Source organism: Chelonoidis abingdonii, chromosome 3, assembly GCF_003597395.2.
Source record: "Chelonoidis abingdonii isolate Lonesome George chromosome 3, CheloAbing_2.0, whole genome shotgun sequence".
Taxonomy (NCBI): domain Eukaryota; kingdom Metazoa; phylum Chordata; order Testudines; family Testudinidae; genus Chelonoidis; species Chelonoidis abingdonii.
This window is the reverse complement of record NC_133771.1, coordinates 163,057,807-163,071,814: the sequence shown is the minus strand read 5'-3', so window position 1 is coordinate 163,071,814 and position 14,008 is coordinate 163,057,807. Positions and strand designations below refer to the sequence as shown.

The 14,008-nt window shown below is 43.5% G+C and overlaps 1 protein-coding gene across 1 annotated transcript in view; it reads left to right on the top strand.

Annotated features, from left to right (window-relative positions):
* Positions 1–1,940: 1,940 nt before the first annotated feature.
* Positions 1,941–14,008, top strand: part of CAPN13 (calpain 13) — a 59,422-nt gene continuing 47,354 nt past the window's right edge. The window contains exons 1-2 of the mRNA XM_075063453.1: positions 1,941–2,271; positions 9,665–9,916. Of these exons, the coding sequence (XP_074919554.1) occupies positions 9,674–9,916 (243 nt within the window). The 5' untranslated portion in view covers positions 1,941–2,271; positions 9,665–9,673. The remainder of the gene's footprint in view (positions 2,272–9,664; positions 9,917–14,008) is intronic.

Below are 14,008 nucleotides of genomic sequence, written 5' to 3'. Positions count from 1 at the left end.
GACTTAACCAAGGTCACACAGGAAGTCAATGACAGAACAGAACACATGTCTCCTGATTCATGGGCCTGTATTTTTCAGTCTATTCATCTCATGGATTTCTTGTAAATATCACAAACACTTAACAGAGAAAATAATCCACTCACTCATTAACACAAATAAGTCCGTCTGCTTCCTGGATGTGAGTACTTTTAAGCCACTGTGAAAATGGACACATCAATACAACCCTCCACAGAAAAGCTGACAGTCACAGAATGGTGTCATGCTGCAATAACCAAAATCCCCTCCCAGGCGGCTGATGGTGCTTTCTAATCAACTTTGCAATGAATATTTCTTAAATCATTGTTAATCCACCATTTAAGCAGAGATATTGGTTCCAGACCATGAATCACAATACCTAGAGGGGAATATACCTGCGGTTTCCCCAGACAGCAGGTGATTAACAGACCATGTGTGCTTGTCAGATGAGCTGGCAGCAGTGGTGTTTATCACCTCAGAGCTCCTTGCCTGAAATGAAAGGAACTTTCCTTCCTGTTTTTGATGCAATCAGCTTTTATTTATGTGAGACAAGGGGAAACTGCTCTTAAAGGAAAACTGCACCTGTTTTGCACTTGGGGGTAAATTCTGCTCTCAGTTACACAGATGCGCTTCCCACCGAAATCCAGACTGAGAGCAGGACTCTGATGGAGAAATGTGTCCCCACCCCCCCCAAATGTTCACAAGGTAAGAAGTAGTTATGAAGGAGCAACACTTTTACAGGAACAGTGATCCCCTGTATGACCCAGACCTGAACTGAATGTTGAGAAAGGGGCTGAAATATTTGCTTAATGTTTTTTTCCCCTCTGTCAGGGGCACTATAACAATTTGTATAGTGTGGATTCTGAGAGCCATTTAACCAAACTGTAAACCCAGTACACGATGGAAGCCACTTCAAGCCAGGGGGTGCTGCAGCACCCCAGCACCCCTAGCTCCAGCCCCTATGCCCTCTGTTCTTCATTTTCTCCTGTCCCAAAGGGATTTCGACACCCAAGCACTTCAAGTTGTTTGGATAAGTTTGGAAATAAGGATCTGAATATTGAGGTGACTTTTTTCCCATGTCAAACCCCAATGCTGACCATCCCGAGCAACTCCTGAACACATCACTAGGAACAAGCACTTGTCATGGTGATTAAACTTGTTACTTTGAATAAGGGGTGATAAGGGCTCAAGGTGAAGACCTGCATTTGAACCTGCCTTTCTTGAGTGTCTGTATATTTATTTATGTATTTCCTCCAGTCCCTATGGAACTTCTCCGGAATGATGCAATAGTGTGAAAGGCAGAATGTTTATTCTACTGAGAGCTGGGGATTCAGCTACAGAAGCCAGTATGCTCCTCCTCTGGGAGCTCTGGATTTTTTTTCACCAGAGTGGAGAGTTACTTGTCTTTAGGGCTTTAGATTATTTATCTAATCTATCGAATCTTATCTATGTATAATGCACCAATATATCATTTAGCCTGAAGTTAAGATTAAAATTGAAGGCCAAGATTTTCAAAAGCGATATGTGATTTGGCTGGCTTAATTTTTGGGTGCCTAATTTAAGACCCCTTAAGAGAGCCTGGTTTTCAGAAAGCACTGAACACATTTCCTCTTAAAAGGGCCTGATTTTCAGATGCCTCAAGTTGAGGGTCCCAAAAATATTATGTTAAGCCTTGGCTTCAGGCTGTGTTAAGATGGGGTCCAATCCCAGAAAGCCTTATGAGTAATCTTTTCCCATGCGAGCAGTACCATATAAAGTAAATTGAACTACTCGAGTGACTGAGACAATGCAGAATCAGACTTATGGTTATTGCAAAGGATTTAGAATTAGATTTTAAGCATTAATAGGTATTGATTGGCCTGAAATACCTACTTCTTGTATTACAGGTGGAAGAATGCAGCATGATCATAGATTTCACACTTTGTGGTGAGCCTGCATTTCCTGGTAGAGCCAAGAAGAAAACTGATTAAGTGAAAGCTGGCAGCAATCAACAAGCTCTGCTCTGTTGTAACAAAAACCATAGGAGACCAACCATCAACTTGTATAGGAGAGCAAACGGTCATTGTAGAGGTCAGATAGAAGAGATGTGTATTGTGGCCCTTCTGCACCTGCACTATGGATTCTATACTTTGGTCCTGAACTGAGATTCACCCTGGCAATGTTTACTCAAGGAGGTGGGGCAGTTCTTGTATAAAGCAGTACTGGATTGAAACTGAAAACCACATACCTGTTGCCTTGTCACTGGAGGCATTACAGGTAAAACCTCACTTTGCTGTTCTACTTATTTAAAGATTAAATAGGAGAAATATTTAGTGCTGGAAAAGCATCACAGATGCATCAAAAGGGTTTTGGCTTGGGGAGATGAACTGGGATTCTAACATAGTCCTGGAGATATAATGTTACCTGGAGGAATTGCTTCTATGACTCCAAAATATATGTATGTGTGTGTGAGTGAGTGAGACAGACAGACACGTTTTCAAAGAAGCAAGATGGGTTTGCTTTCCTCTAAAGAACCTCCCTGTGGAACGGTAAGTTGTCAGAAGTAACTGTTAGTGGAGATCTTAAGATAACAATGACTGCATTGTATGCTGTAGTTAAACGATGCAGAAAAAAGGTAACTGGCAGTGACCTGTGTTGTATATGTAAAATGAAGGAAATTTGACTTAGTGAATAGTATATGAGAATTTCTCATGGACAGCGAAGAGTTAGAAAGCCGTGTCACTGGAAAGGTAACATCCGCTAGACTTACAATAGTATTGTGAATTTTGTCTTGATGTCTAGAGACATTATTGGCTTTCACACAGAGCACATGTACAGCTGCACAACATTGTCTCCCAATGTGGTGGGGTGGGGTTACTTGAGTAATGCTTTCCCATCTTAGAGGAGCACTGTGAAGCTAACTCACTGGTGTTTTTAAAGGGCTTTGAGATCCTTGGAGGACAGGGTCTATAAAGAAAAAAAGACTTTCCCTGTGATTGCATAATGCAGGCTGTAGTCAAGGTTAAATATGCAGGTACACTGGGGGAGGGGAAAAAGGGGTGGGCAGGATTTGTTGATTTCCCAGACTTCTAACAACCTATAAGGCTAAGTTCAGTTGTTTCCCCCTAAGAGACAGAAGCCAATCGGGCCAACATTTGGTGGAAATATTTTTAAAAGATGGATTGCGAACACTTTCTGAAGGGCAATAAAAGAGGCTGAACAGTTCAAATATGAAGTAGGAAAAAAATATTCCTTCTTGCTTACTGCCTTATTTCTACTTTGGACTCAGTGGAAAACTGCAGAAAGAACCATTGAATAGTGAGGTATATAATATTGCACCAAAAATGCTGTTAAAAAAAACATTAAGGTTGCAAAGCCAAGCACTCTGAAGTTAGGAAATGCCAGAATGAAGGTTGCCTGTGCACTTTAATTCAGCACCCTTGTGCATATGCATTATGAGGCACTCTTTAATTACTATGGTGAGAGATTGTGCCACACACTCTCTAAGAAACTGAGGAAGCACCTGATCAGCGGAGACCATCTTGTACAGCAAACAGGAGAAGATCAAGAATGAGCTCTCAAAACTGGAGACTCTCTTACAAAACCAACCTTCCACACAAACTTCCGCGTGGCTGGACTTTACAAAAACGAGACAAGGCATTTACGACGCACACTTTACTTCGCTACAGAGGAAAAAGGACAGTAAACTATCTAAACTCCTACATGCCACGGGGGCTACAACAGTGGTACCTTTAACTCATCCAACAATATTGTTAATCTATCCAACCAAACACTTAGCCTGGCAGAAGAGTCTGTCCTATCTCAGGGACTCTCTTTTTGCCCCACCACCCCCACACACATGACACAGTTCTGCAGTGATCTGGAAGCCTACTTCCATCGTCTCTGACTCAGGGGATATTTTCAACACACCACTGAACCTACAGGAGCCCTCCTACTAGCACTACAAGAAGAAGAAGGTTAAAATAACAGGCTGGACTTCTACATAGAGTGCTTCCACAGACATGCACAGGCTGAAATAGTGAACAAATAGCATCACTTGTCCCATAACCTCAGCTGTACAGAATGCAATGCCATCCACAGCCTCAAAAACAGCTCTGACATTATAATCAAAGGGGCTGACAAAGGAGGGGCTGTAGTCATCATGGACAGGTTAGATTATGAATAGGAGGCTGCCAGGCAACTCTTCAACACCACCTTCAACAGGCCACTATCTTCTGAACCTACTGAGGAGTACCAAAAGAAACTACTCCATCAGCTCAAGAAACTCCCTGCTATAGCACAGGATCAAATCTACACAGACACACCCCTAGAGCCCCGACCAGAGATATTCTATATGCTACTCAAGATTCATAAACCTGTAAATCCTGCACGCCCTATCATCTCAGGCATTGGCACTCTGACAGAAGGATTATCTGCCTATTTGGTCTCTCTCCTCAGACTCTACCCTACCAGCACTCCTAGCCATCTTCAAGACACCACCGACTTCCTGAGGAAACTGCAATCCATTGGTGATCTTCCTGAAAACACCACCCTGGCCACCATGGATGTAGAAGCTCTTTACACCAACATTCCACACAAGGATGGATTACAAACTGTCAGGAACGGTATCCCTGATGAGGCCATGGCACACCTGGTGGCTGTACTTTGTAACTTTGTCCTCACCCACAATCATTTCGGATTTGGGGACGACTTATACCTTCAAGTCAGCAGCACTGCTATGGGTACTCACATAGCCCCACAGTATGCCAACATTTTTAAGGCTAACTTAGAACTATGCTTCCTCTGCTCTCATCCCCTAATGCCCCTCCTCTACATTGATGACATCTTCATCATATTGGACCCACAGGAAGGAGGCCCTTGAAGAATTCCACCTGGATTGCAACAATTTCCACCCCACCATCAACCTCAGCCTGGACTAGTCCACACAAGAGATCCACTTCCTGGGCACTACAGTGCAAATAAATGATGGCCACATAAACTCAACCCTTTACCGGAAACCTGCTGACCGCTATACTTACCTACATGCCTCCAGCTTCCATCCAGGATACATCACACGATCCATCAGCCAAGCCCTAAGATACAACCGTATTTGCTCCAAACCCTCAGACAGAAACAATCACCTACAAGATCTTTATCAAGAGTTCTTGAAACTACAATACTCATCCAGGGAAGTGAGGAAACAGATTGACAGAGCGAGATGGGCACCAAAAAGTCACCTGCTAAAGGACAGGCCCAACAAGGAAAATAACAGAACACCACTGGCCATCACGTACAGCCCCCAACTAAAACCTCTCCAGCACATCATCAGGGATCTAAAACCCATCCTGGACAATGATCCCAGACTTCCACAGACCTTGGGAGGCAGGCCAGTCCTTGCTTACAGACAGTGCCCCAACCTGAAGCAAATACTCACCAGCAACTACACATCACACCACAGAAACACTAACCCAGGAACCAAACCCAGTAACAAACCCCATTGCCTACTCTGTCCCCATATCTACTCTAGTGTCACCATCATAGGACCCAGCCATATCATCAGAGGTTCATTCACCTGCACATCTACTAATGCGATATATGCCATCATGTGCCAGCAGTGCCCTTCTGCCATGTACATTGGCCAAACCAGACAGTCTGTATATAAAAGAATAAATGGACACAAATCAGACTTCAGGAATGGTAACATAGAAAAGCCAGCAGGAGAACACTTCAGTCTCCCTGGACATTCAATAACTGATTTAAAAGTAGCCATACTTCAACAAAAAAACTTCAAAAACAGACTTCAAAGAGAAATCGTAGAGTTACAATTCATTTGCAAACTTAATACCATTAATTTGGGCTTGAATATGGACTGGGAGTGGTTGCCTCACTACAAAAGCAATTTTCCCTCTCTTGGTATTGACACTGCCTCATCAATTATTGGGAGTGGACCACATCTACCATGACTGAATTGGCCTCGTCAACACTGGTTCTCCACTTCTAAGGTATCTCTCTTCTCTTCATGTGCCAGTATATTTACGCCTGTATCTGTAAATTTTCACTTCAAGCATCTGAAGAAGTGGGTTTTTTATCTATGAAAGCTTATGCCCAAATAAATCTGTTAGACTTTAAGGTGCCACCGAACTCCTTGTTGTTTTTGTGGCTACAGACTAACACAGCTTACCCCTCTGATCTTTAATTACATGATCACTTATATTTTCACAGGACCCTGGCTTATCTGACTTACCTCTTTTGGATAGCATTGTCTTCCCCTGTGATGAAGGGAGAGCTGATCTCTGGTTGTATATGATGCAAGGTGTTTCAGGGTCTTCATAGTGCCATGCTTTGCTCCCTCCAAACCACAGATGTTGGTTTGAAGAAACCTTCTAATGATCAGAGTGAAATTCCTCATTACGGAGGGGTCCAGCACAAGGGGAACACAACACACTCAAGTCTCGTTTAAACCCCAACAGCCTGATTCGCATTGCCCTGCACATTGCATAATCTTTCACATTAGTGGAAAGCAATTAAAAGAAACTGCCAGATCACAATAGCGTCATTTTGTGTCCCCTCTGCATAGGTGTAAATAACTATGCACAGTGTAAGGCAATAGAAAATCAGGGTCTGAGTGTCTGATCCTACGCATCGAAGTTGACTTCAATGGGTGAAGGATTGAGTCCTGCCAGCTTAAGTGGAACTCGTATGGTTCATGGGCCTTGCGTAGGCTCAATTTCAGGGGTGAATTTCAGCCAGCCAGAGAAATACCTTGCTTGGATATGCACATACGCAGACATACATGATTCTTGCAAAGCTGATGAAGTTATTCTGCAAGAGGAGGGTAGTTAACTGCCTTATCTTCTACATGCCAGTTGCTAAATTATTCCCAGTATGTTAAACAATGTAATTAAACACATGCATGCACACTAAAAACCCTTGTTCTCCGTCAGAAGAGAGAGAGCGAGCGTGCGTCAGTCCCAGCCTTCAAGCTCTGTTAGTTTTAATTTGAGTTGTGGAATTAGTAATCAGTTTTGCTGGAACACTGTTGCGGGAAATAGATCTTAGCATGCACAAGGCCTAGGTACCGTTTCAAATGAGTATTTGTTAAGGAGAAACCATTCTCTGTCGTGTTATGGTACATTACATGAGATTTATTTCCATTGTGTTGAAAAATGCAAGCCCAAAAGGAATGTTCTTTCTCTGTGTCAGCTGAGGGCTATTTCTGAATTTCATCTGATTTTTTTGAAATGAAATTGCTTTTTAAAATTAAATAACAAGACAAGACACTCCTGTTCTTTCCAGGGGATTGTTAAAGCCCTAAGAGGAAAGGACTTTAGCTATCTAGTAGGGCAATAATACCCTCTAAAACATGGGGAAGGTATATGAGCAGTTTCAGTGAATCTAGATGAAGTTTTTAATAATCCTGTGTGAAATGTTCACAACAAAACCAGAAGCCAGGCTCTCATCTGAATATCAGTGCTTCTGCTCTCTTAGCCTGGTGTTGGGAGTGTATTGACCAATAAAGATGATCATCTGATAATAGAAGTATCTTTCATCTAGCAAAAAAGACATAACAAGATCCAGTGGTTGGAAGACGAAGCCAGATAAATTCAGACTAGAAGTAAGATGCAGATTTTTAACAGTGAGGGTAATTAACCACTGGAACAATTTACCAAGGCAGATGGTAGATCCTTTGTCACCTGAAGTCTTTAAATCAACCCTGGATGACATTCTAAAATACATTATATAGCTCTAACAGAAGTGCCAGATGTTGTGCAGGAATCACTTGGGTGAGGCCTTTTGGCCTGTGTTATGCAAGATGTCAGACTAGATAATCACAAAGGTCCCTTTTTGACCTCAAAATCTATGAATCATCTGCCCAAAGTGACTAATGGGCTTAAAAAACAAAATGCTGTGAATGAAGATGGCTGGAATGGAATTCGAGGGAAGGTGGGTTGTGCTTGTTGGAAGGGATAGGACTCAAAGGAACACTCAGTACTTTCAGAGATGTGTGAAATGGCTTAGGTTAAAACCAGAATAACACTGGGGTTAAAATGTGACTCAGAAATACGTGGCTTGGGATAAAGCCCTTGAGAGCCTTTGTGAAGCACAAGGCTCTCAGTAGGTTTTATTCCTCTCAATAAGTGTTTTTCAATAACAGAAGGCCCCAGGTGACACAATATGAATGCATGTGTGTGCCTACATGTGGCTTTGGGAAGGTCATGAGACCAGTACAAACAAAAATCCTCACACTCTGCTTTTATGCAGAATAACAAAGTCAGGAACCAATTTCTCTTTAAAACTCTAGGGCTCTGGAAAGCCTTGGAGCCTTTGAAACCTCCGCCCCTCTCCCTCCTCATCTCATGACCATATCAGGAATGGGGCTGGAAAATGATGCAGAAGACCCGGGAGAATATTTGTTTGTCTTAGCTCCCATATCTGTGGATTCAGGGCTGGTAATATAGAGGGTTCTTCTGAGGTGCCCCTCAACCTTTCTTCCCTATCATTCCTGACTGTTGGTGATGCTTTCGTGAGCTGTTCTACTGTTGTGCTCTTTGACAATCCTAAGTGGGAAAGGGGCCCACAGCAGGAGTCCCATCTACTTAAATTCTTCACCAGCAGTGATGCTCAGTGCTGTGTCAGCCCAGAAGTAGACAGAATCCCTCCGTCTAGTGTCAGGACTAGTTATTTGCATACATCTGGCACATGACTGCAGCCAATCAGGAGTCTCACCCAGCTGCGTGAGGAAACGCTTTTCCCAGCTGACAGCTGCTGTTTGCGCAGAAGGAAAGGCCCTCCTAGTTGAGATGGACCCAACCAACATGAGAACACCCCAAATCTGGGCAGGGCAGTGGGTTTCCAAATCTGGATATGACTCTAAACTTCACACTAAACCCTAACTCAGCTGTCCAATTGAATCAATGGATCTAAATCCCTCATTCTTTGGAAGGAGTGGATGAAATGCAGATTTCGATCTAGGTCTGGATTTTTGCCTCCAAGTTATTTGAGAAATTGATCCTAAGACGCAGCCATCCCCGAGAGTCTTTCCATTAACATCAATGGACTTTGCACCAGACCCCAAGGCAGGGCAATGGCAGGAAGGGTGTTTGTCTTGGTTATCACTTTCAGCAGCACAGTGAATGGTGGAGCTCTGTGCATCTGAATATGGCCTAAGCCACCAAGCATTCAAAAATGAGTCAAAGGAGCTCAAAAAATAAAAGTAAACTCCCAGAAAAATACACCGTGCACAAAAGTAACCAACAGCTGAAAGTGTTTTTTGGGCTCACTACAAATGCCTCAGGTTACTATAGCTTCTCGTGAAACACCCTTCTCTTCCCTCCCTTGTTGTCCAGCCCCCAACAACCCACACACACACATACCCTATGTTCTTTTATATTACCTACATAGTAGTTCAGTGTTTCCCAGTTTGCTCTGCCTGTCTGCCAGGAAGACTTAGAATTGAATCTGAAGCAATGGCAGAACTGGTTTAAGATAAACCAGGTGGGATTTTCTCTTTCCCCAGGCATTTCCAGTTATGAAGGATTTTGTCAGAACTACCTCCTTCACCCTTGTGAGTAGCTGCTCCAGAATCCTCTCTGGGCTCTCTCTGTGTGCTTGGAGGGCAGTATTTCAGAAGTGGCCATTAACAATAGCTGACACTCTTTCTCCTTCACAGGATAGAGACATGATGATGCCTGCCTCTGACCCATATCAGAAGCTAGAGCGAAGCTGGCAAACCAAAGGAAGGACTGGAAGCCTTCAGAGCCCCCAGAAATTTAACAATCAGGACTTCACCCACCTGAGAGACTACTGCCTGAGCCGAGGCCTGCTGTTTGAAGATGACACCTTCCCAGCACATGTCAGTTCCATTGGTCCCAATCTGCTCTCAGAAGACAAGCTGAGCCGCCTACAGTGGAAAAGACCAACGGTGAGTTCCTCCTGATGGCTTTCAAGAGCAAAGCCGATTTCCTGGGTGTAAAAAGACAACAGCTTTGATTTGTTTCATGGCTGTTAGCTACATCCCTGCGTGGAGAGTTATGCCCAGCTGTGCTGACCTGAGGGAAGCACTGGGAAGCATTGTGTCTTATGGACAGACCAAGGCTCCCAGGCCTGTGGGGAAGGGCCCTGGTGTTACATCTCCATTAGAGAGTGAGGGGGTGAAACGTGTGTGCTTCTCCACTGGCCAGCACATGGGGGCAATGAGCAGGAGAGCATAGGGACTGAGATCACAGCCAGCCCTTGTGAAAGGGCACTAAGGGACGGTGTTCCTGGTATGTGTTCCCCCACATGTACACCTGTGCAGTGATCAGCCACAATCTTGCCCTTAATTTGAACCACTTCATTACAAGTATTTGTCCCAAAGTCCCATGGGATGGTGCCCTGCCATCCTTTCAATTTATCCCACAACCTCTTCTTGGTCCTGAAAACCTCCCTGCCTGCTTTTAAATTAGTAGACATCAATAGAAATCATATAAGCTGAAGTTTTCATTTATTTAGGGTTTTTTTAAGTATATCGGATCAGGTCCTCAGCTGATGCAAATTGATGTGGCTCCACCGACTTCAGCTGAGCAACCCTTGATTACATTAGCTGAGATCTTGCCCATTCTCTCACTTTTAAGGCACATATTCAGATCATTGGTCGTCTTCCTCCATCATTTCCCTAAAACCTTGAGGGAAAGCTTTGCAATCAGTCCTAGTTCTGCAAAGCCACGGGGCCCTATTCTGGTTACAAGGTTACAACTCCACTGAAGTGATACAGCCAGATGTAGAGAATGGTGTAAATTAAACCCTTCCTTGTTTCTTTAACCTAAATAGCTATGCACTCAGACTCTCTTCAAGCCTACTTCCGTTTCTCCTACAAGAGGGGGGGGAGGAATAGCTCAATGGTTTGAGCATTGGCCTGTTAAACCCAGGCCTGTAAGTTCAATCTTTGAGGGGGGGCATTTAGGGATCAGGGGAAAAATCAGTACTTCATCCTTCTAGTGAAGGTAAGGGGCTGAACTTAATGTCACTTTCAGTTCTGAGATAGGTATATCTCCATATATTTACAGATGGGTAAGGGAGTCACCAGTGTTGGAAGAGGGTCTGAAACTATCAACATTTTAGGTTTTGGCCCCTAAGAATCAAAGACTGTAGAAATGGAAACAGCCTGTTATCTACTCCCATCCCCATTGTCCCTACAGCCCAGTTTCTAGTAGTTTGTCCAGCCTACTTTTTTAAGAAGTTCCGAGCAATGGGACGTTACCACTGTCCCAGGCAGGACTATTGTACACATCTTTCAGTCACCCAGTAGAGCTGCACCTTCTTGCAGCAAATTTGCCCCATGACTGTATTTTCTCACTTTTCTTAGCTCCCTCTGACATTTAAAGTCTGGTTAGAAATCTGACTGCAAAGAAAAATAGCACCTTGGTCCTATTCTTCTCTCCTCATTCTGCATTTTCTGAGTCACATAGTATCTGGTTATTTAAGTGACAGATCATTTTTACTGCTGTCAGTGTTCCAGATCCAATATAGCAGCTGAGGAGCAAGCTGCCTTCTATTTTACCCTGTGTGTCATCAAGAGAATTGCCAATTACACTGAGAGTCTGGGCTCTTTATATGTGGTGCTAATGTGCAAAGCAGAAAGAAACAGCTTGATTTTCAGACACCAGGCAGTGGTGACAGTTAGACAACTTGTTTTGACTTGTAAAGTGAGCCAATTTGATATGGGAGTCCTTGAGGGGAAATAGATTGGGAGCACCACCATGTCATTTTTACTGTCGCTTTTCTTGATTATGTAGTAGCTGCACTTGAACAGTAGCTGTGAAGATTAAGGGCCATGTTTTCAGACCCAGCCTCTGGCTTTGTGCCCACAGAAAGGTGTGTGCTGTTATTTGCACCTTCAAAACTGTGTGTTCACATGTTCTGCGTGTGCAATTTCAAGCACTGTCGTTCTAGATAGGGGTGATTTAATACTGAATTAGACAGGGATCCTGTGGAAAAAATCATATGTGATTATCTCATTACAGACTCTCTCATAATTACAGCTGGACAAAAAAATTGGACAAATATTTTATTTACCAAAAACACAGTTTCAGATGAACAAAAATTATGAACCAATTCATGTTGAATTTGGCAAATAGTTTTGGCAGAACAAATAAATACAAAATTTTAAAAAGTTGGAATATTTCATTTAAATTTTTTTTAAATTAAACATTTTGTTTTTTCGTTTTCAGACAGTTTCATTTTGAAATTTGCCTAAATTTAATTGAAAAGAAATGGGATCCCTCCCACAAAACCATTTGGGGTCAAACAAAGCATTTCAGCCAACTCCAAAATAATGTTGGGAGAGGGTTCATTTTGCCCAAAAGGGGTGGGAGGAAAGGTTATTTCCGGTTGATCCAAAACATTTTTTGTTTTGGTTCAGGCAAAAAAAATGAATGTTTAGTTATTCGCACAGTTCTAAGCGTAATACATATGCACAAAGAGGCTAAATCAAGATTGCACAGGCATCTTTAATTCTGGCATTTTCTGATTTCTGAGTGCTTGACTTTGCAACCTTAAAACATTCTTTTAATGTAGGGGGAGGGTGTGTGTGTGTGGGTGGGGGGGGTGATCATTTATACTGCAGTAGTGCCAGGATGCTGCAACAGAGATCAAGATCCCACACTGCTAGACACTGCACAAACACCTCACTAAAGTCCATCCTTGCCCAGAAGGGTATGCAATCTGAACAGAGAAGCCAGACAAAGGGTGGGTAGAAAAACTGAAGCACAGAGAAGTGAAGTGACTTGCCTAAGGGCACACAATGAGTCAGTTGCAGAGCCAGAAAAGAACCCATGTCTCCTGACACTCAGGCAGATCTTCTATTCACTGAAGCATGCTGCCTATTTATTAGTATGTATCACTTGTATTGTAGTCAGCCCTTGAGGCCGCATTCAGAATCAGGGACCTCCTGTGCTAGGCATTGTGCAAACACATTTAAAGACAATCCTTGCCCCGAAAGAGCAATCTAATGGTCAGATTAACTCAGGTTGAGCAGCACATTGTCCCACTGTTCACAAAGGAAGGCGCCATGCAGCATGAGTTAGGGCATTGAAGTTTGGTCCTACCGTGAGATAGGACACAGCAGGAGGGTGTGCCAGGCAGCTGGAAGGGCTATCTGGATGACTTGGCGTGGCAGCGAGAGAGACGTATGTGGTTATCAGTACTAGCTCTGTAATGATTAGTAGGTTTCAGGTAAAAAGAATCATTTAAAATGGGTGATTCAGGTTTTCTCTGGTCACACCATCCCAGCCTCCAGACGGTGCTTGAGGCCCTTCTGGAGCAAAGATTCCTATGGGACTTCTCTGGTGTAACCTGCCTCCTTGTGCCAGAGGACCCTTGAAAGGGGGAGGTAGGGTCAAAGTGGGAATGGGTCACTCCTTGGCATGTAGCGCAGAGAGAGTCCGCAGGCTGGAGGCTGACCTGGAGAAAGGCTGCTGAATGAGAACCAAGGTGTGCACATAGCCACACACCCAGGTCTCACTGATCTCTGGCTAACGGCTGCTGCTATGCTGAGCACTCTGGGGGATGGGCCCAGCCCTGCTGCCTGAACCATGTAGCCTGTTGGTTTAAGTTATGGATGATTTGTTTCGCACGTTCTGCATACAGGGCTCATCCACAGTGTTAACTTTCCCACCAACTTCCTAAATAAAGCACCACCTTCATTAAACAATTTGCCCATTGATTTTTTTTTTTAAATCAGTGTTCTGCGCTGGGCACAGACATAATTTATTTCCTGGTGGAGGCCTGAGCGGCTAGCTACATTCACACCCAGAGACCACTTATACCATGGCCACAGTTCTAGTTCCTGTAAAATCAGATTGGTGCTACAAGTAATGAAGCCGCAATATTAATGTTCACAATCCCTATGGCCACCTAGCTGTGTGCCCGTAGCTTTGCGGGGGCATTTATCCAGGCACAAAATCAAAGACTGGTTTGAAGCCACTTTAAAAATGTGGCCCTAATACTGTTGCACGGTAACCGGAAGAAATAAAAT